Source organism: Penicillium roqueforti (assembly GCF_015533775.1).
Source record: "Penicillium roqueforti strain LCP96 04111 chromosome Unknown scaffold_01, whole genome shotgun sequence".
In the NCBI taxonomy this organism is placed as follows: domain Eukaryota; kingdom Fungi; phylum Ascomycota; class Eurotiomycetes; order Eurotiales; family Aspergillaceae; genus Penicillium; species Penicillium roqueforti.
Genome location: NW_024067565.1, coordinates 1,485,738 through 1,512,844, shown reverse-complemented (window position 1 = coordinate 1,512,844; position 27,107 = coordinate 1,485,738). Strand labels below are relative to the sequence as shown.

Genomic DNA, 27,107 nt, shown 5'->3' with positions numbered 1-27,107 from the left:
AAAGGAGAATTGTAAGTGGGTAGTAAGTCGCCTGAGGAGACCGCAAATGCCAAGACCCGCTGACTGATACGCGTTAAGTGGTTGAGCACGCGTCGGAGCAACTTGCACTTCAACAGCAAAGCAACTATGGATTCGAAGTTGTATCTGGCTGAAAATGTGCTCAATGAGCGGCGTCTTGTAAGATTTTCTCACACTCTTCAGACAAGCAGGAGCTTACTAGAATTAGGTCACGTATCGCTTATTGAGCCGCGCGTTGAAAGTACACGCCGATCGGGCCAAACAGTATGTTCTACGTTCGCAACAATGGGTATTGGATTTGGAGCTGATATTGATACTCTGTTGCATAGTATCCTGTTTGAATTCCATCGCAATGAGAACGCGAAGAAGCCAAAAACCGTCCACGCAACCTACGTCATCTCCGGTATCCAGAAAGCGCCCGAACCGACCCCTACGAACGGCCATGCGGACGATGAAGATGAAATGATGCAGAGTAGTCCCTACTCGACCGGCTCGTTGCCGGACGAGGATGCCTCAGACTCAATTCGCACTACCTCTATTATATTAGCACGCGAGGAAGACCTTGAAGGTACGCAGATTCGTCTCGGTGATGAACTGATTACTGAAGGAATCGACCAGATGCGAAAGCAACATTCCAGTCGATATCTACAATTCATGTCTACAGTCTTGAGGCTACAACTCTCCCGGATTTGAATGTGTTGGTTGATGCCAGTCGGGAGATTGCGAGGACACACGAGCAGGAGGATCCATTGGAGTGTGGCAAGCAATGGGGTATGATTCAAAATCGAGATGTCAGGGTAGGTCGTTCATTACTTCGACGGGTCTATCATGATCTAATGTTTATCTATCTTCCAGCGGAGGACTGGCGCGCACCCACCACCACCACCTGCAGCCCCATCTGCGAAGGCGCCGGCTGGCAAGGCATTGAAGCCTTCGACTGAGTCAATGGTACCCTCTAAACGGCCACTGCAGCAAGAAGCATCTCCAGCGAAAGCGGAAGCTACTAAGTTGGACAAACCGATGTCTGAGCCACCCTCTGCTACCAACTCCCAGTCATCCTCGAAGCCTTCGGGTAAAGCTGCGCCGGCCAAGCAGAAAGGCAATATTTTCAGTTCTTTCGCCAAGGCAAAGCCAAAGACAAAGACGCCAGCCCCCGCAGAACCGGTTCGTGCCCTCACCCGTGCTGCATTCTATTAATATTATCTTTTTTTCTCTTACTGATCTTGTTCTATTAACTTTGACTACAGGCCACACCTCTTGCAGAAGATGGTTAGTTCGCCCCACTTAGATTGATGCATTAGCTAACATTTTGTAGCCTCTGAAGAAGAAGCAGAAGAATTGTTCCCTGATTCCACCGATAAAGTAGCAGCAGGAACCCGCGAAAACAGGAAAGAGCGCGAGGAAAAGCTCAAGAAGATGATGGACGATGATGATGACGAGGCTGCCGGTATGTCCTCATCTCAAATTGCACCTTGAGGAAATATTGAACTGACATGGATCCAGATGAGGAAATGCCTGATGCCGATGAGGAGCCACGGGAGCCCACGCCTGTTGAGCAACCGCCACCATCCAAGCCAGCTGAACTTAAAGAAGAAGTGACTATACAGGGCGGGCGGCGGCGAGGCAAGCGGCAAGTAATGAAGAAGAAGACGGTCAAGGATGAAGAAGGATACTTAGGTCCGTGCAACCCGCTGAGGCCCCTTCGTTTGTCGTATACTAATTTGTTGCAGTTACCCGGGAAGAGGCGACGTGGGAGTCTTTCTCCGAGGATGAGCCGGTGCCTAAGAAGAAGCCTGCGGTCAATGTTCCCAAAGGGAAGGCTGGCAAAGCTGCGGGGCAGGGTAATATCATGTCGTTCTTTGGGAAGAAGTGATTTCTGTAGTATTATTGAGGTGCCCAATCATTTCTGAGAGCATAGATATCTAATACTAAAGCATACGTCCAGCTCATGTCAAGTATATAAACCCAACAAGGAAATGCCGCGACGTCGATCTTCTCCGCACTTTATGCGGGGAAGGGTGTCATCGTGCGTAGAGCGATGTCACCTCAATTTCGCACGGTACTTAGTAGTTCTCCGAGCGAATCACCTCAAGGTTTCTATATTATATGTCAAAATGTACTCCTAAACAGCCACGGAGAAGTTGTATGTGTGTAGTGGAATGTATCCCTGTCCGGTTGAGATCGACACACATCCCCTCTTATTAACCCCGGCCTTCTTCCTTATAGCAGTGCAAGTCTGTCCATAATTTTCCTCCTATTTGACATTTGCGCCATGAATATTCCTACGGCACTCGCAATCGCTCTGCTGGGCCTTCAGGCCAGCGCTCTCCCAGACAGAGACGACCCAGCCATCTTGCGACGTGCCTGCCCAGACTACACCTCCTATGCATCAACACCGCAGTGAGTGTCAATACCCCCATTGAGATATGTCAAGTATTCGCTAAACAAAACTTCAATATTACAGCGCTCCCTATAGTGGTGGTCCCTTGAATCTTCCCTTTCAGCGACCTGCGGAACCATGTCGGACATTTTCATCGCCCGCGGTGGAGAAGGTCATTGACGATATCACCTCGCGCCTAGTCGATAAAGATCTTGCCCAGCTATTCCGAAATGCATTTCCAAATACCTTAGACACTACAATTCGTTGGCATACAAACGGATCGACATCATCCGGCACCAATGCCAAGCGATCCGGCGCGCAATGGACCGGAGTGCAGACCTTCGTCGTGACGGGCGATATCAACGCCGAGTGGCTGCGTGACTCAACCAACCAGCTCACAAATTACCAGAAACTAGCTGCTAAGGACGAGAGTCTTTACTCGCTGATACTAGGTGCAATCAACACTCAGTCCGAGTTTGTCATCCAGTCGCCCTATTGCAATGCTTTCCAGCCACCGGCTCTCAGCGGCATCAAGCCAGAAGCCAGTAGCCAAAAAGACACTGTGCATCCTGCATATGACAGTTCTTTTGTATTTGAGTGCAAGTATGAACTTGACTCTCTGGCCCATTTCCTACAGCTAGGCACTGAGTTCCACGAAAATACTGGTTCAATTGCGTTCTTGACCGACCGCTGGTATAAAGCGGTGCAAACTGTGCTAGAGACCATCGACGCGGAGTCTCAGCCCACATTCAATACTCAGGGCCAGTTCGTCCAAAATCAGTACACGTTTCAACGAGAGACTACCATTGGCACTGAGACCCTCAACCTAGCTGGTGTTGGCAACCCGCTAAATAGCGAGACTGGCCTAATTCGCAGCGCATTCCGCCCCAGTGATGACGCTACGATCCTGGGATTCTTCATTCCGCCCAACGCTATGATGTCCGTACAGCTCCAAAAGACAGCGAAAGTCATCAAGGCAGCCGGTGGGTCCCCAAGTCTCGTTGCGGACCTGCAGGAACGCGGTATCAAGCTAGCCAAGGCAGTTCGCGATCACGGCATTGTTAAACACCCCAAATATGGAGATGTCTACGCATTCGAAGTTGACGGGTATGGGTCGCGTATTCTGATGGACGATGCCAACATCCCCTCACTGCTCTCGTTGCCCTACCTCGGCTTTGTGGACAAATCAGACCCCGTCTACAAGAATACACGCAAAATGATCACCGACAAGGCTTCCAATCCATATTATCTGGTGGGTACACAGTTCCACGGCATTGCTGGTCCACATATCGGTCTAGAGCACGCCTGGCCCATGTCTCTACTTGTTCAAGCTATGACCTCTGACGACGACGCTGAGATCATTGGAAACCTCAATCTCGTTCGTAATTCTAGCTTGCTTGGGCTTGTTCACGAATCTATCAATGTTGCCAACATAAAGGACTATACCCGTCCTTGGTTCGCATGGGCGAACTCGGTCTTCGCGCAGACTGTTCTGAAGATTGCTGCTGAGAGGCCTCATCTGATCTTCGGTATCAATGCAAAGCCTTATACTGTCTAATAAGGTTGATAGAATGCCTGCTTGTGTTCTATCCTTATATAGTCATCATTATCATTATCCCTATTCACTGCATGAATTCTAGGTTAGGTATAAACTACAAACTCGTGCAAGCCCATTCACCCATGAGTGACTTCGTATTTTCTTTCATACTTTAGACTGTCTCTTCTCAAGTGCCTTTCTCCGAGTGCGAATAGCCTTTGTCTCCTCCCTCAGCGCCAGTCCCGCCATAATCTCCTCACTTCCGCCGCCGACTACATGAACCCGAGCATCACGACTAATCTGCTCGATTCTAGCACCTTTGCCAGCCTTGTTATAGCCCGCACCTCCCATAATCTGCTGTGCTTCTCGAACACTCTTCTCCAGAGCCCTGGTCGACATGACTTTAAGCAAGGCAGTCATACCACCAATGTTGACGTCGTCGGAAGGACGGTCTTTGGTAAGTTCAAGGATGTTCACGAGCTGTTCCATGAAGGCATAGGCTGGCTCAATCATGAGGCCGAATTTGAAGATCTTGGATTGAATTGCTTGCTTTTCAATCAGTGGGGATCCAAAGGTCTCGCGTTGGATGGCGTAGTTGTAGGCATCTTCGGCACAAACTCGGGAGAGTCGCAATGACGCACACGCCAGAGTAAGGCGCTCTGGGTTGAAGTCTGAAGAAAATATTAGCAGCCAATTCAGACCCTTGGTAAGGCAACTCACTCGACATGATAAGGGGAAATCCTTTGTTCTCTTGGCCGATGAGGTTTTCGACAGGAACACGCACATCTTCAAACTCGATAAAGGTTGAGCCTATAGTTGTGTTGATTGGCGATGTCTTTCTTCACAGGTCATATTGAGAAAGAAGCACCCACCACTGGCATTCACACCCGAGTTATGCATACGCCTGCGAGTCACTCCGGCAGTAGCCAAGGGAATAACAAGCAAGCTGATACCAGACCTTCCAGGACCACCGGTCCTAACAGCAGCAGTGCAATAGTCAGCCCAGATACCATTGGTAATCCATTTCTTCGCCCCATTCACAATATAGTGATTGCCATCCCGCTGGGCTGTAGTCTGGATATTGGCAACATCAGAGCCCGCTGCAAAAAGTAAACAAAGTCAGCAACCCATATCCTGAAGATAGTTATACCTCTGAAGTAAACATCCACATACCATCCGGCTCGGTAATCCCCAAACAAAATCGAATATCCCCCCTCGCAACACCAGGAAGCCACCTCTTCCTCTGCTCATCATTCCCAAAACGCGCAACAGGCGGACATCCAATCCCATTACCACCACCAAGCCCCCAAATCACACCGACATATCCAACGCGCGTGAGCTCGTCCGTTACAATAAGTGAGCACCACGTATCCCACTTCTCGCGCGGCACATTCCCAGGCAGAGAGAGGCCGGCTGAGTCCTCCTCGCTCGTGAGGGGGTGCACGATGCTATAGCCCAGCTTGCAATAGTGCCGGCGTACGGCTTCGGGGACTTGGCCTGCTTCTTCCCACTCTGCGGCGTAGGGGGTGATGTATATATCGATATATTCGCGCACGGTGGCGCGCAGGTTGTGGTTCAGGTTTGTATAGTAGGGGTTGCGGATGTCTAGTTGCGGGAGAAGGGGCTCGCTGTACGGAGCTGTTGCGGGGCGGAGGATTTTGGCCATTATGAAATGGTATTTAGTAATAGATTGCTAGATAGTAGTGTGGATGTTTTGATTATTTGATTACTAGAAGTACACGGTGGTTTTAAGCGGGGAAGACCAAGGCCTGTGAGAAATGCGGGGAGAGCTACTTGACCGAGGCCCGAATGCTGATCTTCAATGTGTGTTTGATAGAGGAGAGTTGTGCATTTGTATTGTTGTTTGGGTATATGATATTAAAATTCAGGCTCATTGGTCCTTGACTTTGTTTCAGGCATTTATTCCTGCGTTTCCTCGAATCGGCGAACGGCTTTCTTCAGCGCCCGCAAATGTTCCTTGACATCCTGGCAGTTCCATCGGTGCTGCGATTTGGGTTCCAACATTCTTTTGATACATGTCATGAGAGAATCCGCGACCGAAATTCCATCGTCCAGCACGATCGAGCCAAAATCGATCTTGGCAGCGAAGTCTGCAGGGAAAATGGTGCGCTCGGATGGATCACGGCCTGACCCACGAGTCAAGTCACTCAAGACGAATTGTCTCTCCATCTTTGTGTTAAAACGATAAACAGTTTCGAAAAGAATGACGCCGAGCGAGTAAACATCGAGCTTTTCGTCGACCTTGTATTCGTCAAAGTAATCCACTGGCGAGCTCTGGTCATTTTGGGACGCAGATAGATTGGCTGGAGGACGATAGAACTCGGTCCCGACTACCCGCTGTATATTTGGTCCTTCTCGGTATGGTGTCATTGTGCCCTGTGAGGCCTCATTGATGTGGGAGATATCTGCCACGAGACCAAAGTCCCCGATGCGAGGACGACAGAACTTGGTAGGAGAAGTTTCGGTGGAGCTGCACGCAAGGCATATCTCTGCTGTGCTAGTCTCTGGTGCACAAAGGAAGATATTTGCAGGCTTCAAGTCGCGATGCACAATTCCCTTTGAGTGGAGGTACTCAACGCCCGAAACAACGTCCATTATGAGCTTTAGGGAGGGCAGGAGGTGGAAGCAATGGCGCCTGGCGAGTGAACATTCATCATACTTCGGACTGGCTTGAGGGTTCAGGTACGCGCCGAGCGAAATAGGGTGGAGTGACATTTGGATGTGAAGAATGACTGCGGGGGGTTGCTGACCAGGCCGGTAGCGGGGTTGAACTTGAAGTTTAGACTGATCTTGGCTCAGACCATCAGTAAAGATGTCGTCAGTATCCCCGAAAGTGGATGTTTGGCCAACAGAAGTGTTCCCATCGCGGGGGATGGATTCAATGTCATCATCTTCCTCATACAATCCCCTTCGTGAACCTTTCTTCCACTGATGGGACGAGGTAGTCGCGTGGCTGTCCCAGCCATGGATACTCTCGGTGAAACTATGATCTTCAGACAGAGAGCTTGACTGAGACTCGCGATTTGAATTTTCAGAATGTCCGAAGACAATCCCCATGCTTGACTCATTTGGGGAATCTGGAGAAGGCGAGTCATTCTGCGACTTGTCATATGCTGGGTGAGAATGGTGGTATTCGGCTGAAGGCAGGTGTGAGTGATGGGCCTGCTCAACCCATGCCCCATAGTATCGAACAATATTTGTATGCTCAAGGCGGGCAAGCGTTCGGATTTCCTTCATGATAACCTCGAGGTGATTTTGACCCCCAGATTGCAGCTGCTCAAGTCGCTTTTGGCTGAGTGGGATTTTCTTGACGGCGTAGTCTTGCCCGTCGATATGGTTTGTGACGTGGTAAACTTCGCCGAAGGACCCGCGACCCAAGATCTTGAGTTCCTGGAATTCGACAGAATATCTTGATAGCTGATTGTACGGTGGGGATGTTGGAGAATGGAAAAGAGGAACCCCTACGGGCGAACTGCCAAATAGGGAAATCGAAGGGTTGGGGAGATTCAAGGGAACGGTTGGAAAATCCACCTTATTAGGAGGAGGAAGCTGTTTCCTAAACGATAAATTTGGTTCAGTGTTCCGTCGGAATAGAGTAGGATTCTCCACGTCTTCAACGCTGGGTCTCCTTGTTGAAGACTTTGTGATTAAGGCGAGGTTCTCGCCGGAACCAATTGTGGAAGGCCGCGCATCGGGTTCATGGAAATTCATCTCCTCGAGGGCAGATATACTAAGCAAGTCGAGGTTATCCCGATAACTTTGCCTACTTGGCCCCATTTCCTCTCTGTCGATGCCGTCGGCCAAGATACCGTGAGCCGACAAGAACTGTGATTTGAATTTGTAGAGTTTCTTGCCGAGATACTGAGCCTCGGGACTGTGTCGGCTGAACAGTTTATTTGAGCCTTGTTGAGCATTGAGGATGTCTGCTGCCCGACTCTGACAGTAAAATTCCAAGAGGGCGGCTGTCATAACATTTGCATGTTGATCAACATTCACAGCCAGATCTTGTGGTAATGTTGATCTATCGCTGAAAGAGATCGAAGAGTCTGCATCTGTAGAACCAGAGTCTTTCGGGACTTGCTTGGTCTTGTCCTTTTTTAGGTCGCGAGATTGATTCTCTGTGGCATGTCGAGGAGTTGATGGTCCAGATTCCTCAACTTGACTTTCTTTTGAACCCGAGTTGGAATCTGAGTCTGATGATATTTCTGCTGCTGATCGAAACATCGACATATTGATACACTGTTCATTCAATTAGCACCGCAATGAAGACTTGAATCAGTGCTGTGCTGGCGTCATTGGCAATGAGAGGCGAGTTACACAGATAATTTCAAGAACAGAAGAAGATGAACTAGAAGAAAGACCGGCGCACAAGTCGATATAGATCGTAATGCCCTCCGGAGGCTCTGATCGTTGCCCCGCAGTGAAAAGATGGGAGCTCCTTGATCAAGAACGACGCCGCAAAAGTGAAAGAAGACAGAAATAAACAGGTATCAAATATCCCTTGGGCGGAGATGCCACGTTGGGATTGAGATCAAAAAGATGTAAACATGTCACAGAAGCCTAGCGGGGCTATGATTGTCTCAAGCTGCTTCCATCGGGTTCTACTAGAATGTCTCTGGACGTGGGGCATGCGAATCTTGGCAAAATAGACTCAGGTCTTTTGAGTAGAGTCTGAAACTGTACGTTCAGGAGAATGCGTAAATAGACGTAATGGAGAAGTAGGCAAAGACTTCATACGATGCCAAGCACAGGGAGGCGAGTCATCCGTTTCCGCACTCGTGGACTTGGTGGGCCTCAAGAGGGGGTATATGATGGCATGCCATACTTATCTACTCAATGTAGCTCTTCATATGTATACCTCTAATTTGAATAAAAGGTAAAAGGTACCTCTTCTATTATAAGAAGCCAAAAAAAGATATCTAGAGCTAAATGGGTATGCCCTGGACCTTTTGACCAATCAAATCGCCCCGAATCTTTGTTTCAATTTAGCTTATCTTATCACACGTGACTCCCACGCGTAAACGTCACGTCGAAGGCGCGACAGCGCGACTTTCACAAGGAGTTACCCCAACACATTCTCAAGTTTACGAGCCCACTCTCATATCATATCGTTTTCAAACCACAAAGTTGACTGTGACTCCGTGAACCTCAGTCTAGGAGTTGCCGTCATGCCTGAAGCTATCATCCCTCCCCAGAAGCGGGTGCTGGGCGACGCGGTCAATAACTCTAACGGTATCTTGAAATCTGCTAGCGTTCTCAAAAAGCGGAAACTCGACAATGAACCGTCTGTACAGTTCACACCATCATCGCAGATGAGTCGCCGAAAGATTGGCTCAAGTCAACCACAGAAAAGTCAATTCGAGGAGGAGGTGCTCGAAAAGTTGACGCAGGATATCGGCGACTTGAAGGAGAACAACTCGGAGAAAGACCAGCAATGGGAGCGTCCCCCGCTTGGTGAATTCGACGAAGCCACGGAAAACATCTGTTTCCAGCAGATTGACGCGGAAGAAGCATTCCTGATGGGAAAACCTGCCATTCGGCTCTTTGGTGTTACCGAGGTAAATATATTCGCTACCAGCTGAGTTTTCGTATCTAACAATATTCATAGAGAGGACAATCGGTCTGCCTTCATGTAACCGGCTTTGAACATTACCTCTACATCGCTGCTCCTGTCAGCTTCACCAAAGACGATTGCGACCCTTACAAACATTTCCTAGAGCAAAAGCTAGGCCAGGGCTTCACTGCAATCTCGTCTGTGCAGCTCACAATGCGCGAGAACATCTACGGATTTCAAGGGAACCAAAAGAGTTATTATATCAAGATTACGGTTACTGAGCCCAAATTGGCCGCTCGATTGCGAGGTGCGTTGGAGACTGGCAGTGGAAGCATGAACTACAAGGGTATGTGGACCGGTACAGGTGGAGATGGAATCCTCACGTTCGACAATATCCAATACCTTTTGCGCTTCATGATTGACACTGGGCTGGCTGGAATGGCTTGGGTCGAGGCGATGGCTGGGAAATATCGTCTTCTTGGACAGAGTCAACGATTGTCCAACTGCCAAATTGAAGCTTCTGTCGACTATCGCAACATGGTGGCTCATCCACCCAATGGGGAATGGGCTAAAATGGCACCTCTTCGCATTCTCTCCTTTGATATCGAGTGTGCCGGACGAAAGGGTATCTTCCCAGAGCCTAACGTGGACCCCGTCATCCAAATCGCCAATGTTGTTACTCGATACGGAGAGACGAAACCATTCATCAGAAACGTTTTTGTCCTCGATACCTGTAGTCTGATCGTCAATACCCAAATCCTGGAATTTCAGAAGGAAGAGAAGATGCTCGACGCCTGGCGCGATTTCGTGGAAAAGGTGGACCCTGACGTTATTATCGGATACAACATTGCCAACTTCGATTTCCCCTACCTACTCGATCGCGCCAAGCACTTGAAATGCACTGGGTTCCCCTATTGGACCAGATTGAAAGGTTTCAAGACAGAGGTTAAGAGTGGAAAATTTTCGAGCAAGCAAATGGGCAATCGAGACACGAAGGAGACGAATACAAACGGCAGAATTCAGCTTGATCTTCTCCAATTGGTTCAGAGAGATCACCAGTTGAGAAGTTATACCCTTAATTCCGTATCCTGGGAGTTTTTGAAGGAGCAAAAGGAAGACGTTCACCACACGATGATTACTGAGCTGTTCAACGGTACCCCGGATTCGAGACGACGACTGGCAGTGTACTGTCTGAAAGATGCGTATCTGCCGCAACGATTAATGGACAAATTGATGTGCCTGGTCAATTATACAGAGATGGCAAGAGTTACGGGCGTACCGTTTAATTTCCTTTTGTCTCGAGGACAACAAGTCAAGTTCATCAGTCAACTTTTCCGGAAAGCTCGAGAGCAGCAACTTGTTATTCCCAATTCCAAGCCCCAGGATGAGCAGGACTACGAAGGTGCCACTGTCATCGAGCCGAAGCGAGGGTACTATCCAGTGCCCGTCGCGACCCTCGATTTCGCATCATTGTACCCCTCAATCATTCAAGCACACAACCTTTGCTACACGACCCTGCTCAACAAGAGTAGTATTGAGAAGTTGAACATGAAGAAGGATGACGATTACATCGTCACTCCCAATGGAGACATGTTTTGCACCACCAAAGTTCGCAAAGGACTTTTGTCCCAGATTCTCGAAGAGCTGTTGTCGGCAAGAAAGCGTGCGAAGAAGGAGTTGGCTACCGAAACCGATTCTTTCAAAAAGGCAGTGCTGAACGGTCGTCAACTCGCTTTGAAGGTCAGCGCAAACAGTGTCTACGGTCTGACAGGTGCCACAGTGGGTAAACTGCCTTGTCTTCCCATTGCCAGTAGTACGACGAGTTACGGCCGTCAGATGATTGAGAAGACAAAACAAGAGGTAGAATCACGGTACACCATCGCCAACGGTTACTCTCACGATGCTGAAGTCATCTATGGTGACACCGACTCCGTCATGGTCAAATTTGGCGTCACTGAACTAGCAGATGCAATGAAGCTTGGCCGAGAAGCAGCAGAATTTGTTTCTTCCAAATTCGTTGCGCCCATCAAGCTTGAATTCGAGAAAGTATACTTCCCTTATCTTTTGATCAACAAGAAGCGATACGCTGGATTATACTGGACAAACCCCGACAAACCTGACAAGATGGACACAAAGGGTATTGAGACCGTCCGGCGTGATAACTGCCTGATGGTTCAAAATGTCATTGAAACCGTGCTGAACAAAATTCTGATTGACCGAGATGTTGATGGTGCGCAAGAGTAAGTTGATATATCCCCAAAATAAAGCTATCAAGAAACTAACATAATATCTAGCTACGTCAAATCCACCATTTCAGATCTGCTCCAAAACAAGATCGATATGTCGAAACTAGTCATCACAAAAGCGCTGTCGAAACGCAAGGAGGACTACGCAGGCAAGCAGGCACACGTCGAACTTGCTGAACGCATGCACAAGCGTGACGCAGGTTCTGCGCCAACACTTGGTGACCGTGTGGCCTACGTCATGATCAAGGGTGCGGGTGATTCCAAGGGCTATGAACGAGCAGAAGATCCCATCTACGTTCTGGAAAACAACATCCCCATTGACACTAAGTACTACCTCGACAACCAGCTGACAAACCCACTCAACCGTATCTTCGAACCCATATTGGGCAAGAAGGCGGGCCAGTTGCTCACTGGCGAGCACACACGGTCTATCACCAAAGCGGCGTCAAACCTGGGCGGACTGATGAAGTTCGCTAAGAAGACCCAGACCTGCATGGGCTGCAAGAAGCCTCTTGTCAGCAAGGAAGAGATGGACGGTGCTGTCTGCTCTAACTGCCGTCCCCGCCTCGGTGAACTTTACACAAAAACCCTCACCAAGGTCTCTGATCTAGAGGTCCGATTCGGACGTCTGTGGACTCAGTGCCAGCGGTGCCAAGGTAGTCTTCACTGTGAGGTCATCTGCTCATCCCGTGACTGTCCGATCTTCTACATGCGCATGAAAGCAAAGAAGGATGTCGAAGATTCACAGAAAGACCTGTCCCGATTTGACTTTGACGCTGGTGCTTGGTAATGAGAGAGCGTTCTCCGCTATATGACTTATTTTTCTTGAATAGCTGGGTTTATGGTGATATGATTAGGTCTTGAGCATGGATGAATGGCGTCGGAGCTTGCGATTAATGTACAATGAGATTGAAATAATAACAAGAAGCCGTGGTCACCTTCAAGTGGTTCGCTTCTTTTTGCATCTTTCCTAAGAGAAACGCATCAGAGGACCGAGTGGGATAGGGACAATACACAAACGAACAATATAGACAATAGAATCAGATTGAATAACAAGTCCTAGGTAGATATACAACTGAATAGCTCTCTTCTACTCTTTCCTACTCTCTGTCGTGTAGTTAAAGCCCGGAAGCGCGTCATCTGCAAAGCCGAACTCTTGGCGCGGAGTAGCTGCCGATCTTCAACTTCACCATGACTGCCAACTTTAAGCCCACCATGAATCCTACAGCGGAGGACGAAGTCGTCGGTGATTCGCATGCCCATTTAAAGGCTAATTCAAAGATCAAGTCCAATGCAAATGACCCGCCAGTCCCTTGGTCAGAGGTACGCTTTTGTTGCGCAAGGCGCAAACTGAAAATATGGACATTCTCAGGCGCACTGTAACTGACCGGCTCTTTCTTTGCGACCAGATCTTCTCCCGTCATGAGGCCTTCCTCTGCTCTCACCTTGATATGCTAAGCATGGTGAAGGACCAGATTGCTCCAGAGGTCAATGGTTTCCAGACCGTCTCGTCAATGGTGAACAAAACAGTACTGGCGATGAACCAGCTGAAGATAGCTAGAAAACATATTGTGAGTAGTGCCCGATTTTCTTTCTTTGATCCCATAACTGACTGACACTTCTTTAGATGAGCAGTAAGTCCTATCAAACTCCTACCCCAGACGCAAGAAAGCAACCTACACCACCTTTACCAAGCAATAAAAACAGAAATTGACATGACAGCCTTAGAAAACGCTACACTCCCAGCCTCCAGTTCCTCCAGTTCCTCCAACCCCACACAATCCACTGACACAGAGGCGAACATTCGCAAAAAAAGACGCAGAATCTCTCGGGACAACGACACAGCCCGTCCTGACCCCACAGAAGAAGAACGAGCCCCCAAGAGACACCGTGAATCTCCTTCTCAGCCAATAACCGAGCAAGAAGGAGAGTTCACGTCGACGTGGCTTGGAACAGAGGATATCTCAGCAGAAGTCCAGCGACGGCTGAAAATCAAGGAGGAGCAACGTTTTAGGAAAGAAAACCCCAAAGCGGATAAACGCAAGCGCGACAGTCTCGTGTCGAATGACGGTGAATCACAAATTGCATGCAAGCCTCGGAAGAAACGGCTAAGGCTGGAGAATGGGCACAAGAGACATGGTGATTTGGTGGATGACGCGGATAAAAAGAAACGACGCAAATCGCCTTAAAATGAATGCTTTGAGGGAGACCATGAGTGATGCTGGTCTTTATCTGGTCTCCTTTTGTTTCTCTAGGGCTTGTGCTTCGTCTATTGGCGGATTCTAAAGGTTCGAGAAAGCGGCCATGATGCTTCATTGAGTGTGACTGAAACTATTCTTAGAAATTCTAACTGATCCCTGTTCAAACCGAGAAGGGGAGAAAACACTACCAAAAAGACATATAAGCGGCCGACTACTCTCGTATGTTTCAATCAAGAAGTTGCCAACATTCTGCAATGCGCAACGTCCAATTCTGGATGGGATATAACTAGCTCATTAGCATATGATTCTAGTCTCTCATCGGCCTGATCATACTTCCATCTTCCCTAAACTTGGCCCAGAAGAACAAAACACGAGTGAAAACGGAAGAACTGTGTTCGAACGTGAATCCCATTAGAAATATTGAGATCCTAACCTGTCTATTCGTTTGAAAGGTCCAAGTGAGTTATAGTCCGAGGTCAAGTTCATAGTTCCAAGGAATTATATGGTAATTGGCTTGATGAGTTCTCCCTCTTGATCGTTTTACATTTTTCCTTCTTTCATAGATTTTCTTATATCCTCGAGTTGCCCAGGTGTACAGTCACGATGACATATGCGCACTGGGCATCCATTACATATCAAAGGCCTTGTACTCGGAAGAAAGCCATTATCCGAAATACCCAAAGAATGAAAGCATTTGAGTTTATTGTTCCGACGAGATCTCTTTGACTTCTCTTTGGCTTCTCTTTGACCCGTGATACGCCGACAGAATGTTGTCCGCACCTCGATTAAGTGCTCCGACACGATCATTCCTCCGCTATTCTCCGGCAGCAGAACGACTTGAGTTCAGCAGTAATCACAAGACACTTCAAAGCTTTTGCTCTGTCTGGGTTCCAAGACAAGGCAGGATACTGAAACTCAAACATGTGTGTTTCTATGTCTATGTGCCCTCTACAACTACAGGCCGATTCCATCCTAGGCTTCGGAGCTCTGATGAGATGTCCCAAAGACCTCTGTCGAAATGGTCGAGCCGAAGTTGAAGACCTGAAGGTTCTTTGTCCGTCTGCCTTTATAGTTAACAATGGCCCATTGTTCGGTTTTAACTCAGTTCGGCTCTGCTCTAGGCTCAAGATATACCGGCCTGCCTCCTATATATCATGGTACTCATATCAACTCGCCTTATCTAGGCCTTTTTTACCTTCTACGAATCCAAGGAATTGAGTATATTATCACCGTGGAAGCAAGCTCCGTTCCTAGATTGGCTTAGTAGCACATCTAGCTTGAGTGTTATAAAAGCCCCTCTGCCCACCCCCCGACTCGTCTCGTTTCTTTCCTTCTTCACCTCTCACTGGGGTCATCGGCATACTCCAATAATCAAAAATCATCTCACAACATCTAGCATTTGCCTCGCAAGTGCTCCTCATCCCCTCCTTGGGGCCTATACCCTTCCACTTTGGGTATACATTCTTTCATCCGGCATATAAACCTCACTTGGCCGCTGGCAGGCCACCGAAAACCACATCCTCCAACCAGCCACACGGCTCGGCCCTCCCACGTTCAAAGAAGAAGATCTATATTCCACTCCATCAAATCGCCCAGCCTTCGTCGCAAGTTGCCAAGGTCAGGGAGTTGTCTTTAACTGTCGGACTTGGAGATAGTCACCGGCCTCTTGAGGTGAAGTATCCCAGCCAAGGCAAAACCAAAAACCAAAACCAATTCCTCCCCAAACAAATCCACTATACAAATCCACACTGGGTCGAGAAGAAACAAGCCTACGCTAAGGGAAAGAAACAAGCCAAAAACAGAGGTTCGCGGGCATCTTACAAGTTTAAATCCGGCTTTTGGAAGTTCAATCGAATGACCTCGCTTGCACGAAACTCGTCCGGGGGACCAGGCTGCGGTAGTCCAAACAAAAATAACTTTGGTATACGGAACCCCACGAAGATGCACTTCCAACCATCTTCCGTGCCCAACGGGCCACGATCTTACCAGAACAATGGAGGTGCTCGGAACAACCGAGGCAACTACAACCACAATGGCAATGCCAACTCCAACAACCAATGGAGCCCTCGCAATGCCAATCCTCGCAATGCCAATGCCAATGGCAATGGCCCATCTCCTGTGCCCAATGGGCCACGAGCTTACCAGAACAACGGAGGTTCTTGGAACAACCGAGGCAATAACAATTACAACGGCAACGCCAACAACCAATGGAGCCCTCGCAATGGCAATCCCAATGGCACCCACGATTACAACAACCAGCGAGACACCTCTCGCGACGGGTTCGGCAACGAGAACAACCAGCGGAGCTCCAACTACAAGGGAAAGAACTTCAACCCCAACTACAAGGGGAAGAATTACAACCCGAGCTTCTCTCGTCCTGCCCAGGCAAATGTTGTAAGTACTCCCCCCATTGTCCCCTCGACGCATTGTTGATTTGATACTAACAATATATAATAGGGCCAGGCTCGAAATGGCAATCGGAGACGTCTAGCCTACCGCAACCAGAACGAAAATTACAACCTCGACATTCACCCATCAAACATTGATGTTCAGATGGACGATGCACCATCCGATGAACCAGTAAGTTGATACATTCAAATCCATCTTGTCGAAGATCGATTGCTAACATTGGATTTAGAATGACATCGAGATGCCCGACGCTCCAGCTCTTCCCGATCCAGTGCTCCCTGATCCAGTGAGTTATCTCTGGGAAGCGGCACATGGGCTGCAACATGCACTAACTTCTTTACAGAGAATCAAAGCCCTCGCTCTGGGTGCTGTTGCAATCAAGGAAATGGTTAGTCCCCCACTTTCCAATTTCCAGTTCAATCCCCATGCTTTCCATCAACCTGATGTCCATCACTCTGCTTTCCGTCCCCCCGAATTCCGTCCCCCAACTTTCCACCCTCCAGCTTTTCATCCCAAAGTCATCAGTTCTCCAAAGTTGCAAGGAAACCCTGAATGTAACTACTTTCTCTAACTTTACAACAGGCCGAGAGCATGCTCAGACTAGCTAGCGAATTGGATCCTAGCTTCGTCCCCAACTGAGCTCCACTAGACAGCGGCTTAGCCAACCCTGCTCTAGTCGCCTCACGAAAAGACAACAAGTCGACATCAACAACGGAATCACACTTTCCCACATCGGTCACCATTCACCGACCTCCGAATCAGCCCCAAGATCTCTGGGTTCCTCATATTGGGTACGAACCGTCACAGACGGGTGACAACCCACCCAGAGTAGGGCGCGGAAGACTCCATCGACAGACGACACATCACAAACATCGTCTGGTCCTGGTGCAGATGGCGCACCGGCCCCGTCTGCAGGGAGGGCCAGATCGTGGAGGAAAAGGATTCGAATGGGTACATGTGCAATGGAGGAATGATATCAAGGAAGCTGTACTTAGAGTGCAGTCCTGACCATGGTTTTTACCGAGCACCCAACAAGGAGTTTGCCGGATTTTCCCATGGCCCCGTCGGGTGAAGACCAACAACATCTATCATCAACATCGGCATCAGCATCAGCATCAGCATCAGCATCAGCATCTACATCAAAAGAAACCAGCCGCTCATCTTCATCCCACGGCTCGAATGAGGGGTCTTGCCATTTATACCATCTGTTTTGGGCGTTTTGCATATATTTCATGTTTCATTTATTTGTTTATGGGAGGGATATACTTTGTTTTATTGGATATGAGAGGATTTGTACTAAATTTGGTTGGCTTGGGAGTCTCGCGATGCCATGGTCGTTGAGGGTCTCATGGCTTTCCAGAAGGGATATCATGTACCGATCAGGAGTCTCTCGCGATGCCATGGTCGTGGGGAGTCTCTTGGTTTTCGAAGATGTATTTTGAAATAAAGAACTATCATTCTCCACTTGGTTCATTTTCTGTAAGCTTGTAGATGCCGTAGACTGGCTGTAAGATCCTTCGAGATAGGCGATGGCCTTCGACGTCAGGTAACTAATACATTCTGGGATGGGGATACACTAGAATACTAGAGTAGATACATATTGTAGACAATTGCAGCTTGTTCGAATGAATGTATTGTACACGGACATCCCAACACGAACAGACTGATAAATTCCTGGCAGGTGGAACTCAAAAAGCAACCAAACACCTATCCCAATGCAAAGCAGGGCAAAATATAATACATCAAGGTGGGGAGAGAGGCAGAGACGCTGTACAAGACACATAAAACAGACATAAACCGCAGAATGAAGAACTCAATCCTTCTTCTCAGCCACATTCTCATCCGTAACACCCTCACCAGCCTTCCCATCCTTCCCACCCCAAGTCCAAACATCCCAAATATGTTCCTGAATCAAATCCCCATATCCCTTCCCCTCACTAAGCGCCTTCTGCTCTTCCCTCAATCTCCTCTCCTTCCACCCCTCGGACTCCCCACCCATCCAAAGCCGCCGCACAACGTCCTCCTCCTGCGCCTGTCTCGCCTTCAGCTTCTGAATCTCCTCCATCAAAACCGGATCCGGCTCCCGGCGCTGCTTATCCGAAAGCGACAAAATCCGCGCCTTCAACTGTTCATGCTCAGCGATGCGGATTTGCGCATCCCGCGCGGCCCGGAGTCGTGCCTGGATCTCCTGCGCGCGCTCGCTCGGTAGGGAAGAGAATGAGCGCTGCATGCTGGAAATGCGCGCGTCAATCCGGTCGATTATGCTGCGTCCTGTGCGTTCGTGCACGATGTGGTTGGCGGACGCGCCGAAGGAGCAGAGTACTAGGACGGTGAGAGGGTCGAGTTTGCGTGGTGGGAGGGCGATTAGGATCGGTGCACCGATTAGGAATGTGTAGGCTGCATAGTTCTTGAAGCGCTTGTAGTCTGCTTCGCGGGAGGCGTTTAGGTCTGTGGGTGAAGGGGTTGCCATTTTTGGTTTGGTCTGAGGTCGATGATATTGCGGAGGCTGCGGTTGGAGGAAAATTTATGGTTGGCGGTTGGGCTTGGCACGATACTTGGCATCGGATTGATCGTCGTAAGGCTATTTTTGGATTCACATAGATCATAGATGTTGACATATAATTTTGTTGAATATAGTGAATTACTCCTTCTGACTACAACAGAAGGGAAAGACACAATATATACAAAAGGACACCAAGTACATGTACATACTACGCTTGGGATTCACCGGGATCTGTGTAAAATATTCATAACCACATATACTTCAAGTTTATTAAATATTAAATATTGAATATAACATAAGAACAAGGATCTAAATTCAGCTTGATACATGATTGGCAAGGTAGACAATCCCACTCTATTGGTAGTCAGCTCGAGGTCATACAATTAGCAAATCCAATACCAGAGCTTACCTATAGGTACCTACTTCCCCCATTGAACTTCCCCTCCCCTTCCACTCACCATCTCTCTAAATCTCCCATCTCCATCCCACAATTAAGATGTTTGCCAACAGTCTCTTCTCCTGGTTCTCCTTCAAGGAGTCCATTCCAACCTCCACCAGCGATGCCACAACAGGCACCGAGAACCACCAGCCCGTCAGCCCAAAGGCCCCCTCCACCGACCCCATGGTAACCGAGCAGCCTGTATGCCATACAAGACACAACTCCCCTTCACAAAACCCCAGACTAATATCCTCCCAGAACTCCCAGGAGAACATGCTGAAGCTGGAGCTGCGTGGTGGCGGCACTGGCGATGTCTGCTGCGGCCTGTAAGCCAAATGCGTCCGGACCACAAACTTACCAAGCCAAACTGACAATCATCTAGTTGCGCCGGTCTTCTCTGCTTCGAATGCTGTGAATGCTGCGAGTGTTGCTGCTAGTTGCGTGGTCGTTCTAGCACGCTATCGGCTTGATCCCCTCGATATACTCGATACCTTGCTCTTGCTCGATGGTTTTGCGTATTTGCCTCGTCCGGTGATTGATTCCTTGGGACGGGGGATATCGAGGGTGGGGACTAGCCGGGCTCGATGGGTAATATTGCTCTACTTTATATGCTTTTCTATGCTCTATATGCCTATTTAGCCATTATGACTCTTGTTCTCGACAATTTGCCGGAGCCTTTGCGTGAAGATGGAGTCCGGACTCAACTTTTACATATTTATTTTCCATTTTCTAGCTGAGCAAATTGAAATCCAGTCTCGTTTCTGATCTTGTTTTCCGTAGTACCTGTACTGTCATTGTTGATTCATATAGTTGAGTCCCAGAGGCTGCATACTAGCTCTACTCCAGGCAAGAAGTTTGATCAAGGTGATTTGTGCTATGAAACTATGTAAAAGTGGAGATTCCCCTTCTATCCTTCCTTGATATCAGTAAAATTCAATCCGTAGAACCGTAGCAGCTAGTCTTGAAGCTCACCCTCCAAGAATAACCCCTAGATACCATCCTCAAAGCTCATCCTCAAAATCCCACCCCTGTTCTCAATCCCAAACCTCGCCTCAAGGGTCCTCCTTGTCATTTTCTTCGTGTGCATCGGAAAAGACAAGACCCTCCCAATCACTCACTAGGGATTCCATGGTAGGGGAAACGGCCCCTGCGTTGGAAGATACAGCTGCTGCGTTTGAAGCAACGTCATCTGCATCCAAAGAGATGGCCACTGCGTTCAAAGAGACATCATCTGCACTCAGAGATGCGGCGTCTGCATCCGAAGCCCCGGTAGTATTGTTCTCGGGCTGGCTACTCACATCGAAATCGATCTCGCCCAGCTCCGTTTCATCATCCCCAATCATCCGCGAGATATCGGCAAAGCCACGAGTAACTTCACTGAGCTCCTGTTCAATCTGGCCAGTGGTCACACGGAAAGCACACTTGGAGTATCGAGCCTCCATGTGAGCGACGAGCGCGGCAAGAGTCTTGAATCGTTTGAAGCATCGAGGGCAACTATAAAAAAGATCGTTAGTGAGAATTGCTTCACAAGATAAACGGATAGAAACGAAGATACTTACTCGCTGATTGTTTCATCCTCCATCGTGAGATGATACTCAAAGGTGGCGAGGTACAAGAAAGACGCACCACAGTTGCAGTAGTAGCGACTTTTCTCATGATTCCAGAAGCTCTCAGGGTCCACACCTTGAATCTTGCGGTGAGCTGTAGCTCGGCCACGAGTGGATCTAGTATGGTGAGAAGGGCCTGCTTCTTGAACAGCCAGAGTAGATCCAGCCTCGCTCGACTGGTTAGTAGCTCCGCGAGGAGACGGGGAAGGACTGTCGTAACTCAAAAGATCATCGAGGCGGGCACCTCCGGACGATTCAGTGGAGCTACTTCCTTCTTTGCCTTTGACTGGAGTCGCTGGAGTGCCCAGCTCGGGCCAATCATCAAGAGAAAAGCTTGCATAGTTAGTGTCGCGAGCAGGGCGCTTTCCTTCCATACGAGGCGTAGAGAAATCCAGCGGAACGCCACCATCCGTGTCCTGGTCCTCGCTAGAGGCTTCAGAGGGTGGATACTGTGGTCCAGGCGAATGTCGACCCATGGACAGAATTGCTGCTGCGCTGGGAAGGTCCTGGCTAGTGGCATCGCGGGTTTTCTCTGGCAGCATAAGGACGGGGCATCCCTTGTCTTCGATATGCTTGATGACTGCAGAAGCGGAGTTGTACGTGCAACCGCATCCCATGCATGCGACTTCACGTCCTTCCTGGTGATTCTGGAAAAGATGAGTTTGTTAGTACTGTTTTTTTGTTTCTTTGGAGGTTGCCATAAAGGATGGCGACTCACGTTTCTCATATGGACTTCCAGACCAGCCTCACTGCGGAGCTCAAGACAGCATTCGGGGCAAGCAAAGTGGCGGTCGCTCATAATCTTGTGCAGATGGAGGGCCTGCTGAGACTGGAAGTCGAGGTCACATTTCATGCAGTAAGAGTGTCTGTCTGCATTCGCCTTGTGGTATTGCATCTCGCCGGCAGACTTGAAGCTAAGTCTGCAGCCCTGGAAGGTACAAGACACCTCCTCTGGTTCTTCGGCCATTGTAAAGAACCTTTAAGGTGATGAAGTGAGATAGATAGGATATGAAGATAGTTGGAGAAGGAAAGAAATGTGAAAGAACCAGAATACTAGAAGAGCGATGAAAGGGGAAAAGCAAGAAGGTGATAGACGGAATCTTAACGCGTTGGGAGGCAAACGAAACATTGATTTCTCTTTGACAAAGTGGGATTCTTTCGTGGAAGCATATGCGGAAGAGCCTTGGAGGTCATGGTGTTCTGATATTGGGCAATATAGTGGGAAAAAGGTAGGAAACCCCAAAAAAGTGCATTGAATTTATTGACGAGGCCGGGAATCGATCCTATGACTTTGAGAATTCAGCCAGCTCTCACCGTAGTCGTGCCTTCCTAAAATGGGTGTCTGAATACCCTCATTTTTGACTTGATATGCATGTACCCGAGAGTTGAAATGGCTGCCAACCACCACTTTTCTATGTTTAGATGCTCTCAAAAGTTAGCCTATATACAGCTCAGCTTATGTAGATGCTATGTACTAAATTTGAAACTCCTATCCAACTAGGAAGGCAGATAAATCGGAGGTCTAAGATCCCAAGTGACTTGGTCCTTAAGTTTTTGTCCTATGTAAAGAAGACAAAGACTAATATTACAACCAGCCCCCCCCAGTGGCCCAGCGGTAGTATGGCCGGGTCGTCCCTTGCGAGGGACGTTCTCAACGGGCGTTACGTTCCCAACGGACGTTTCGCCTTAACGGGTACTGCTTAGCTCCCCACTGTCGGTTCGGACTCCTATATGCTAAAGCTCTCCCGAAGACTGCAAGCAGTGTGCTAGGCAAACCCCCCGCGGGAATGGACATGGCACTCCGTCCACCGTTACTTAGGGGGGAGGTCGTAGTTAGTACGGTCAGTGGAGGCATATAGGGGAAAGGCCGGAGGAGAGGACCATGGACCATTGCACTTTGTACTTTGGACATACCCTCCTGAGGTCTAGGAACGGTCTAGATTAATGGGGACTTTTTTTTGATGTTGATCCTCCCATACCTTATTCCTTCCTTTTTTTCTTGTTCTTCCTTCTTTCCTATCTCAATGCTCGTTTGCCTTTTTGAGGTCGAACTAACATAACACTGTCTGAACGCTTCCTACTAACTCCTAAGTAACTCTACACACATGAACTCTGAACACAGGCTTCTACATATACATCAATGAGCTGTCTCAGATGGATTTACTTGGTCCCCTGAAGTCAGATATATCTAAATTCTTGATAGAATGGTGACTATCGTTTTTCTACCATCCTGCACTTCTCTCACTGATGGTATAGAAAAGTAAGAACTTGGAGGAGTAACCTGTTGGGAGTCATAAAAACCATGTGAATACAATAGCTCCTAGGAACACCTTCAGCCTAGAACCGAGAGAAGGGCAACCTATTCATTCGTCAGATGATGTTCACACACATAGAGAAGACACTCTTACCATTTTCCACGAAGAGTAATAACAGCCCAGTCATTACCATCCTCATCAACCTCCTTCTCAACCTTCGTCGAGAACGAGATAGCACTCATAATCCCATCTCCAAATTTCTCATTGAGAACCGCTTTGTAGGCATAACCATAATTCTGCACAATCTCATACAGTCGGTAGATGAGGGGCTCCTTGGGCGGCATTTCGACGGAGTGACCGCGATCGGGGAAGCCGCTGAGGTGATCCTCCAAAGCCTGCTGGGGGATGAAAAGCAGATCGGCCAGCTTTTCGATGTCTTCGGGCGATGCCTTGGCCTGTCCGTAGAATATGGCAGCTGCGGCTACTTCATTGCGACCGAGGTGCTCGCCAATTTCCTCGAAGCTCAGCTTGTGGGCTGCCTTGGCTTTGAAGAGAATTGTGGATACGGCGGGGAGATTGGAGTGCTCTGTGGTCTGGATTGAGGTCAGCGGGGTTGCGGGTTGACAATGGGCATTCTCACATGTAGGGTTGCGAGAGACATGATGGATTGATTTAGGTAAATGATCTTCAATTGCTGAATGACTGATTTTTGCTTGGCAATCGAGGATGATGTTATGAGACAGATGTACTGCGGGGAAACTGGCAATGTCTAACTATGGTTCATTCAAGGTTGTACAATCAAGCCTTTTCCGTCTTTTTCCGTCTACCTAGCAAAATTTACATCTACGAAATACATCTTGTGTGATGAATAGTCACTTTTCACCTATATTCTCATAGATCTGAAAGAATTGAAGCTGAATCATACGTGTTACCTCATTTGTATGTGTAACTTTGATGTTACAAGTATATGACAGCACAAGGAAGTGGGGCTATGTGGGGACCTGAAGATTGCCTAAACAAGTTAGTACAAGCATTAAAATAAATCGTGGGACCGGATAAGCTATTTATCCGTGGAAACCCCTAATGGAACATACAACAGTTAAAACAGTTAATCCTGGAACCTAACAACAATAGGTACGTTATACTAGTTAGACAAGCCAAAAACTCCACTATCACGGTGGCAGTGCCAGGCATCCACTCTGAAAAAGACCCTAGGAAATGACAAGTTCCCTTTTCAACGCCCAGACCATGCTGGCCGGGCCAATCACGTTAAGGCGAGATGTCACTCATAGATAAGCGGGGAATACGTATATAGTGAAGTCAAATAGAGGGAAGATGAAATCAATTTAGAGCTGTGTCACTTTGGGGTATTTTCAATTCCTTTCCAAGACATACAGGGAGATTACAATTGCCAACATGCGACTGCCTACAAGGCCCGAAGTCGTGATTTTGCTAGGTCGGTCAGGTCCCGATGCTTAGCCATTTTGGTATTGCTTCACATGTTATCTAACAGAATCACTGGCTCTTAACAGGCCATTTATTTCACTCTATTGCCCTTGCGTCTGCCGTGTCCGACTCGACTACTACGAGCATTTTCAATCTGCCTCTTAGCCAGAACCAGGCCAATTTCATTTTTGCTATCAACATCCCCGATGGCTCCACCGATCTCTACTTCCACATGTCTGGGCCGACGGACTATTCATGGATTGCGGTCGGGACTGGAAATGAAATGAAAGACTCTCTCATGTTTGTGATCTACTCCAAGGCCAATGGGGAAAGTGAGTTGACGTGACCCAAATACCTCTGAGAAGACAATCCTGACGCGCCTGTTTAGATATTACCTTCAGCCCTCGTCTCTCCTCCGGTGAACAAGAACCTGTGTATTCATCTTCGATCAAGGTGGACATTCTCAATGGTACAGGTATCTCCGATAACGTCATGACCGTGAATGCTAGGTGCTCAAACTGCACCCAGTGGGAGACTGGATCATTGGATTTGAAATCCACGTCTCAGCCGTGGATTTTTGGGCTAGGTCCAACTGGTAGTTCGGCTGCCATGCTACGCAGTAACTCTCAAACGGCAAACATAGAGAGACACTCAGAATATGGTTCGTGATATCTTACTTGAACGGTATTTACTCGGGCTCCTGGACACTAATTTGTTTTGACATCCTAGGCATCTTCACTATGGATATGGTCCGCGCAACCGGCGGTTCGGGTGGACTACCAACGTCGTATACAAACTCAACTGGCTCGGTGCTGAGCAAATCAATTACAAACGACAGCAACTGGCCTAGCATCATTCACGGTCTGTGCCTTTGTGGAGCTCTCATCCTTCTGATGCCAGCCGGCGTCGTTCTCCTCCGTGTTGCTCCGAAAAGTGTCCGGTGGCACTGGATCAACCAGACACTTTCTTCAGCAATTGCGATCGTCGGCATAATAATCGGCTTTTACCTAAGCACGATGTTCACAAAATCGCAAAACTACGGCTCCGCGCACCAGATCCTTGGTATTATCCTTCTGCTTGCAATGCTAGCTCAGTGGGGAATGGGATTTTGGCATCACCGGGTATATAAACAGACTAAGTCACCTACCAGGTTTGGCATTATCCATCGCTACTTTGGACATATCATCATCTTCCTCGCGATCGTCAACGGAGGCATCGGACTTACTTGGTCATCTGCGTCCAAGTCCGTTGTAATAGGATATTCCATCGCTGTGATCATTATTGGGCTTGGGCTTGTGCTTATCATTGGTTGGGCAAGGTGGATATCCAGACATGGCCAACAGGGTTTTACAAGTGCGCCTGTCAATCTCCGAGGACTTAGTGGTGATGATTCCCACGATTACCTTGATCAGCACTCGGACATACTACCTTATAACCCTTACGGGCGACTGTGAGATTTGCTTAGCGGAGAGCATTGGATTGCGGCTGTATTGGTAGTCCACATTTTGGTGCTGGTGAAGATTTTATAAATACATAGCATCAATTAGTCTGGAATGTCCCATTATCGCTAACGGCGCACGCCAATTACCTCTAGTTAAATCTCCTTTGTAGTAGATAGCCCCCTCTTTCTCTCTGGTCTATATACGATTACCTAGAATATCATCCACACTTTCTCTTTGTATCTCCATTCTGTAGGTTTTGTAGATTCTCCAAGCATCCATGTCTGTGATTGTTCCTCCCACTCTTCAGCGTTAACGGAACTGTGGCATCTGTCCATTAAGTATTCGAGCCCTGATAAACTGGGGGGTGAATAGCTTTGTGCAAAAAGTACAAGGCAATGCTTCTATCTCAAAGGCTTCTAATAAATGTGTTTGGTTGGGCTAATTTTACAGACACAAAGCATGGAAGCACATGAAAGACCAACAGTATCCAGTGAGGGGCCCAAAGAAAATCATCTGGTAAAGAGGACAATGTAGTAGTTCTTCTCCTTTACTTCCCTGATTTAGATACTGAACAATGAATTATCTTTCTTTCATATTCAAAGTAGTCTTGAAAATTGAAACGGCTGGATTTTCACCCGGCTAGGTTACTCTATTAAGTGAGTTACACTAGGTACATGTATCTACCTATTCTAGTAATTGCTTGGCATTTGAAGGCTGATTGGCGTTGTTAGCATGATGGAGCCCTACAAGGCATAATACGTGTGCCATGGCACCACGATTTCTGTGACTGGCCGGTGCGCAGTCTGGTGATGCAATGGACTTTGTATGTTGTAGGTAGAGGTACTTTTTAATTCTTCTCGACTACTCCGTATGTACTCCGTACATTGTAGATCAATATGATTATCCAATAGAATCATGGAATAATATAGTGGATCACCGTGTCCGTAATTAGTTCCGCCTGACTCCTATGGGTCCGATTATTGATCATTCAAGTAATTCCCCCGGCTGACAGGTTGATCAATGATCACGGCACGTTTTTCCTCCGATTT

At 48.1% G+C, this 27,107-nt stretch overlaps 12 protein-coding genes across 12 annotated transcripts; 7 read left to right on the top strand and 5 right to left on the bottom strand.

Moving 5' to 3' along the window:
• Nucleotides 1–126: 126 nt before the first annotated feature.
• LCP9604111_999 (uncharacterized protein) lies at nucleotides 127–1,891 on the top strand (the record flags this gene model as incomplete). Its single annotated transcript, XM_039073716.1, has 9 exons — nucleotides 127–177; nucleotides 227–282; nucleotides 348–586; nucleotides 637–815; nucleotides 874–1,182; nucleotides 1,266–1,287; nucleotides 1,334–1,465; nucleotides 1,522–1,695; nucleotides 1,749–1,891. 9 exons carry the CDS (start codon nucleotides 127–129, stop codon nucleotides 1,889–1,891), a joined length of 1,305 nt encoding a protein of 434 aa, XP_038933547.1.
• A 399-nt stretch (nucleotides 1,892–2,290) lies between these two features.
• LCP9604111_998 (glycoside hydrolase family 125 protein) lies at nucleotides 2,291–3,956 on the top strand (the record flags this gene model as incomplete). Its single annotated transcript, XM_039073705.1, has 2 exons — nucleotides 2,291–2,418; nucleotides 2,483–3,956. The coding sequence occupies 2 exons, from the start codon at nucleotides 2,291–2,293 to the stop codon at nucleotides 3,954–3,956; spliced, it is 1,602 nt and encodes a 533-aa protein (XP_038933546.1).
• Nucleotides 3,957–4,100: 144 nt separating this feature from the next.
• Nucleotides 4,101–5,601, bottom strand: LCP9604111_997 (acyl-CoA dehydrogenase family protein; the record flags this gene model as incomplete). The annotated part of the gene is made up of 4 exons (XM_039073694.1): nucleotides 4,101–4,606; nucleotides 4,656–4,745; nucleotides 4,808–5,035; nucleotides 5,109–5,601. The coding sequence occupies 4 exons, from the start codon at nucleotides 5,599–5,601 to the stop codon at nucleotides 4,101–4,103; spliced, it is 1,317 nt and encodes a 438-aa protein (XP_038933545.1).
• A 254-nt stretch (nucleotides 5,602–5,855) lies between these two features.
• On the bottom strand, nucleotides 5,856–8,186 carry LCP9604111_996 (putative protein kinase; the record flags this gene model as incomplete). Its single annotated transcript, XM_039073683.1, has 1 exon — nucleotides 5,856–8,186. The coding sequence occupies one exon, from the start codon at nucleotides 8,184–8,186 to the stop codon at nucleotides 5,856–5,858; it is 2,331 nt and encodes a 776-aa protein (XP_038933544.1).
• A 938-nt stretch (nucleotides 8,187–9,124) lies between these two features.
• LCP9604111_995 (DNA-directed DNA polymerase delta POL3) lies at nucleotides 9,125–12,546 on the top strand (the record flags this gene model as incomplete). The annotated part of the gene is made up of 3 exons (XM_039073672.1): nucleotides 9,125–9,514; nucleotides 9,565–11,750; nucleotides 11,805–12,546. The coding sequence occupies 3 exons, from the start codon at nucleotides 9,125–9,127 to the stop codon at nucleotides 12,544–12,546; spliced, it is 3,318 nt and encodes a 1,105-aa protein (XP_038933543.1).
• A 401-nt stretch (nucleotides 12,547–12,947) lies between these two features.
• LCP9604111_994 (uncharacterized protein) lies at nucleotides 12,948–14,106 on the top strand (the record flags this gene model as incomplete). The annotated part of the gene is made up of 6 exons (XM_039073661.1): nucleotides 12,948–13,079; nucleotides 13,166–13,327; nucleotides 13,384–13,390; nucleotides 13,485–13,903; nucleotides 14,012–14,044; nucleotides 14,098–14,106. 6 exons carry the CDS (start codon nucleotides 12,948–12,950, stop codon nucleotides 14,104–14,106), a joined length of 762 nt encoding a protein of 253 aa, XP_038933542.1.
• Nucleotides 14,107–15,898: 1,792 nt separating this feature from the next.
• On the top strand, nucleotides 15,899–17,005 carry LCP9604111_993 (uncharacterized protein; the record flags this gene model as incomplete). The annotated part of the gene is made up of 5 exons (XM_039073650.1): nucleotides 15,899–16,351; nucleotides 16,415–16,537; nucleotides 16,596–16,652; nucleotides 16,710–16,754; nucleotides 16,949–17,005. 5 exons carry the CDS (start codon nucleotides 15,899–15,901, stop codon nucleotides 17,003–17,005), a joined length of 735 nt encoding a protein of 244 aa, XP_038933541.1.
• A 1,174-nt stretch (nucleotides 17,006–18,179) lies between these two features.
• LCP9604111_991 (uncharacterized protein) lies at nucleotides 18,180–18,836 on the bottom strand (the record flags this gene model as incomplete). Its single annotated transcript, XM_039073638.1, has 1 exon — nucleotides 18,180–18,836. The coding sequence occupies one exon, from the start codon at nucleotides 18,834–18,836 to the stop codon at nucleotides 18,180–18,182; it is 657 nt and encodes a 218-aa protein (XP_038933539.1).
• A 529-nt stretch (nucleotides 18,837–19,365) lies between these two features.
• LCP9604111_990 (uncharacterized protein) lies at nucleotides 19,366–19,745 on the top strand (the record flags this gene model as incomplete). Its single annotated transcript, XM_039073627.1, has 3 exons — nucleotides 19,366–19,509; nucleotides 19,567–19,634; nucleotides 19,691–19,745. The coding sequence occupies 3 exons, from the start codon at nucleotides 19,366–19,368 to the stop codon at nucleotides 19,743–19,745; spliced, it is 267 nt and encodes an 88-aa protein (XP_038933538.1).
• A 615-nt stretch (nucleotides 19,746–20,360) lies between these two features.
• LCP9604111_989 (putative C2H2 finger domain protein) lies at nucleotides 20,361–21,882 on the bottom strand (the record flags this gene model as incomplete). The annotated part of the gene is made up of 3 exons (XM_039073616.1): nucleotides 20,361–20,802; nucleotides 20,868–21,562; nucleotides 21,634–21,882. 3 exons carry the CDS (start codon nucleotides 21,880–21,882, stop codon nucleotides 20,361–20,363), a joined length of 1,386 nt encoding a protein of 461 aa, XP_038933537.1.
• Nucleotides 21,883–23,252: 1,370 nt separating this feature from the next.
• cyn1 (putative cyanate hydratase) lies at nucleotides 23,253–23,831 on the bottom strand (the record flags this gene model as incomplete). Its single annotated transcript, XM_039073605.1, has 3 exons — nucleotides 23,253–23,274; nucleotides 23,324–23,763; nucleotides 23,811–23,831. The coding sequence occupies 3 exons, from the start codon at nucleotides 23,829–23,831 to the stop codon at nucleotides 23,253–23,255; spliced, it is 483 nt and encodes a 160-aa protein (XP_038933536.1).
• Nucleotides 23,832–24,586: 755 nt separating this feature from the next.
• Nucleotides 24,587–26,070, top strand: LCP9604111_987 (cytochrome and DOMON domain-containing protein; the record flags this gene model as incomplete). The annotated part of the gene is made up of 4 exons (XM_039073594.1): nucleotides 24,587–24,626; nucleotides 24,703–24,948; nucleotides 25,005–25,277; nucleotides 25,346–26,070. The coding sequence occupies 4 exons, from the start codon at nucleotides 24,587–24,589 to the stop codon at nucleotides 26,068–26,070; spliced, it is 1,284 nt and encodes a 427-aa protein (XP_038933535.1).
• Nucleotides 26,071–27,107: the final 1,037 nt, after the last annotated feature.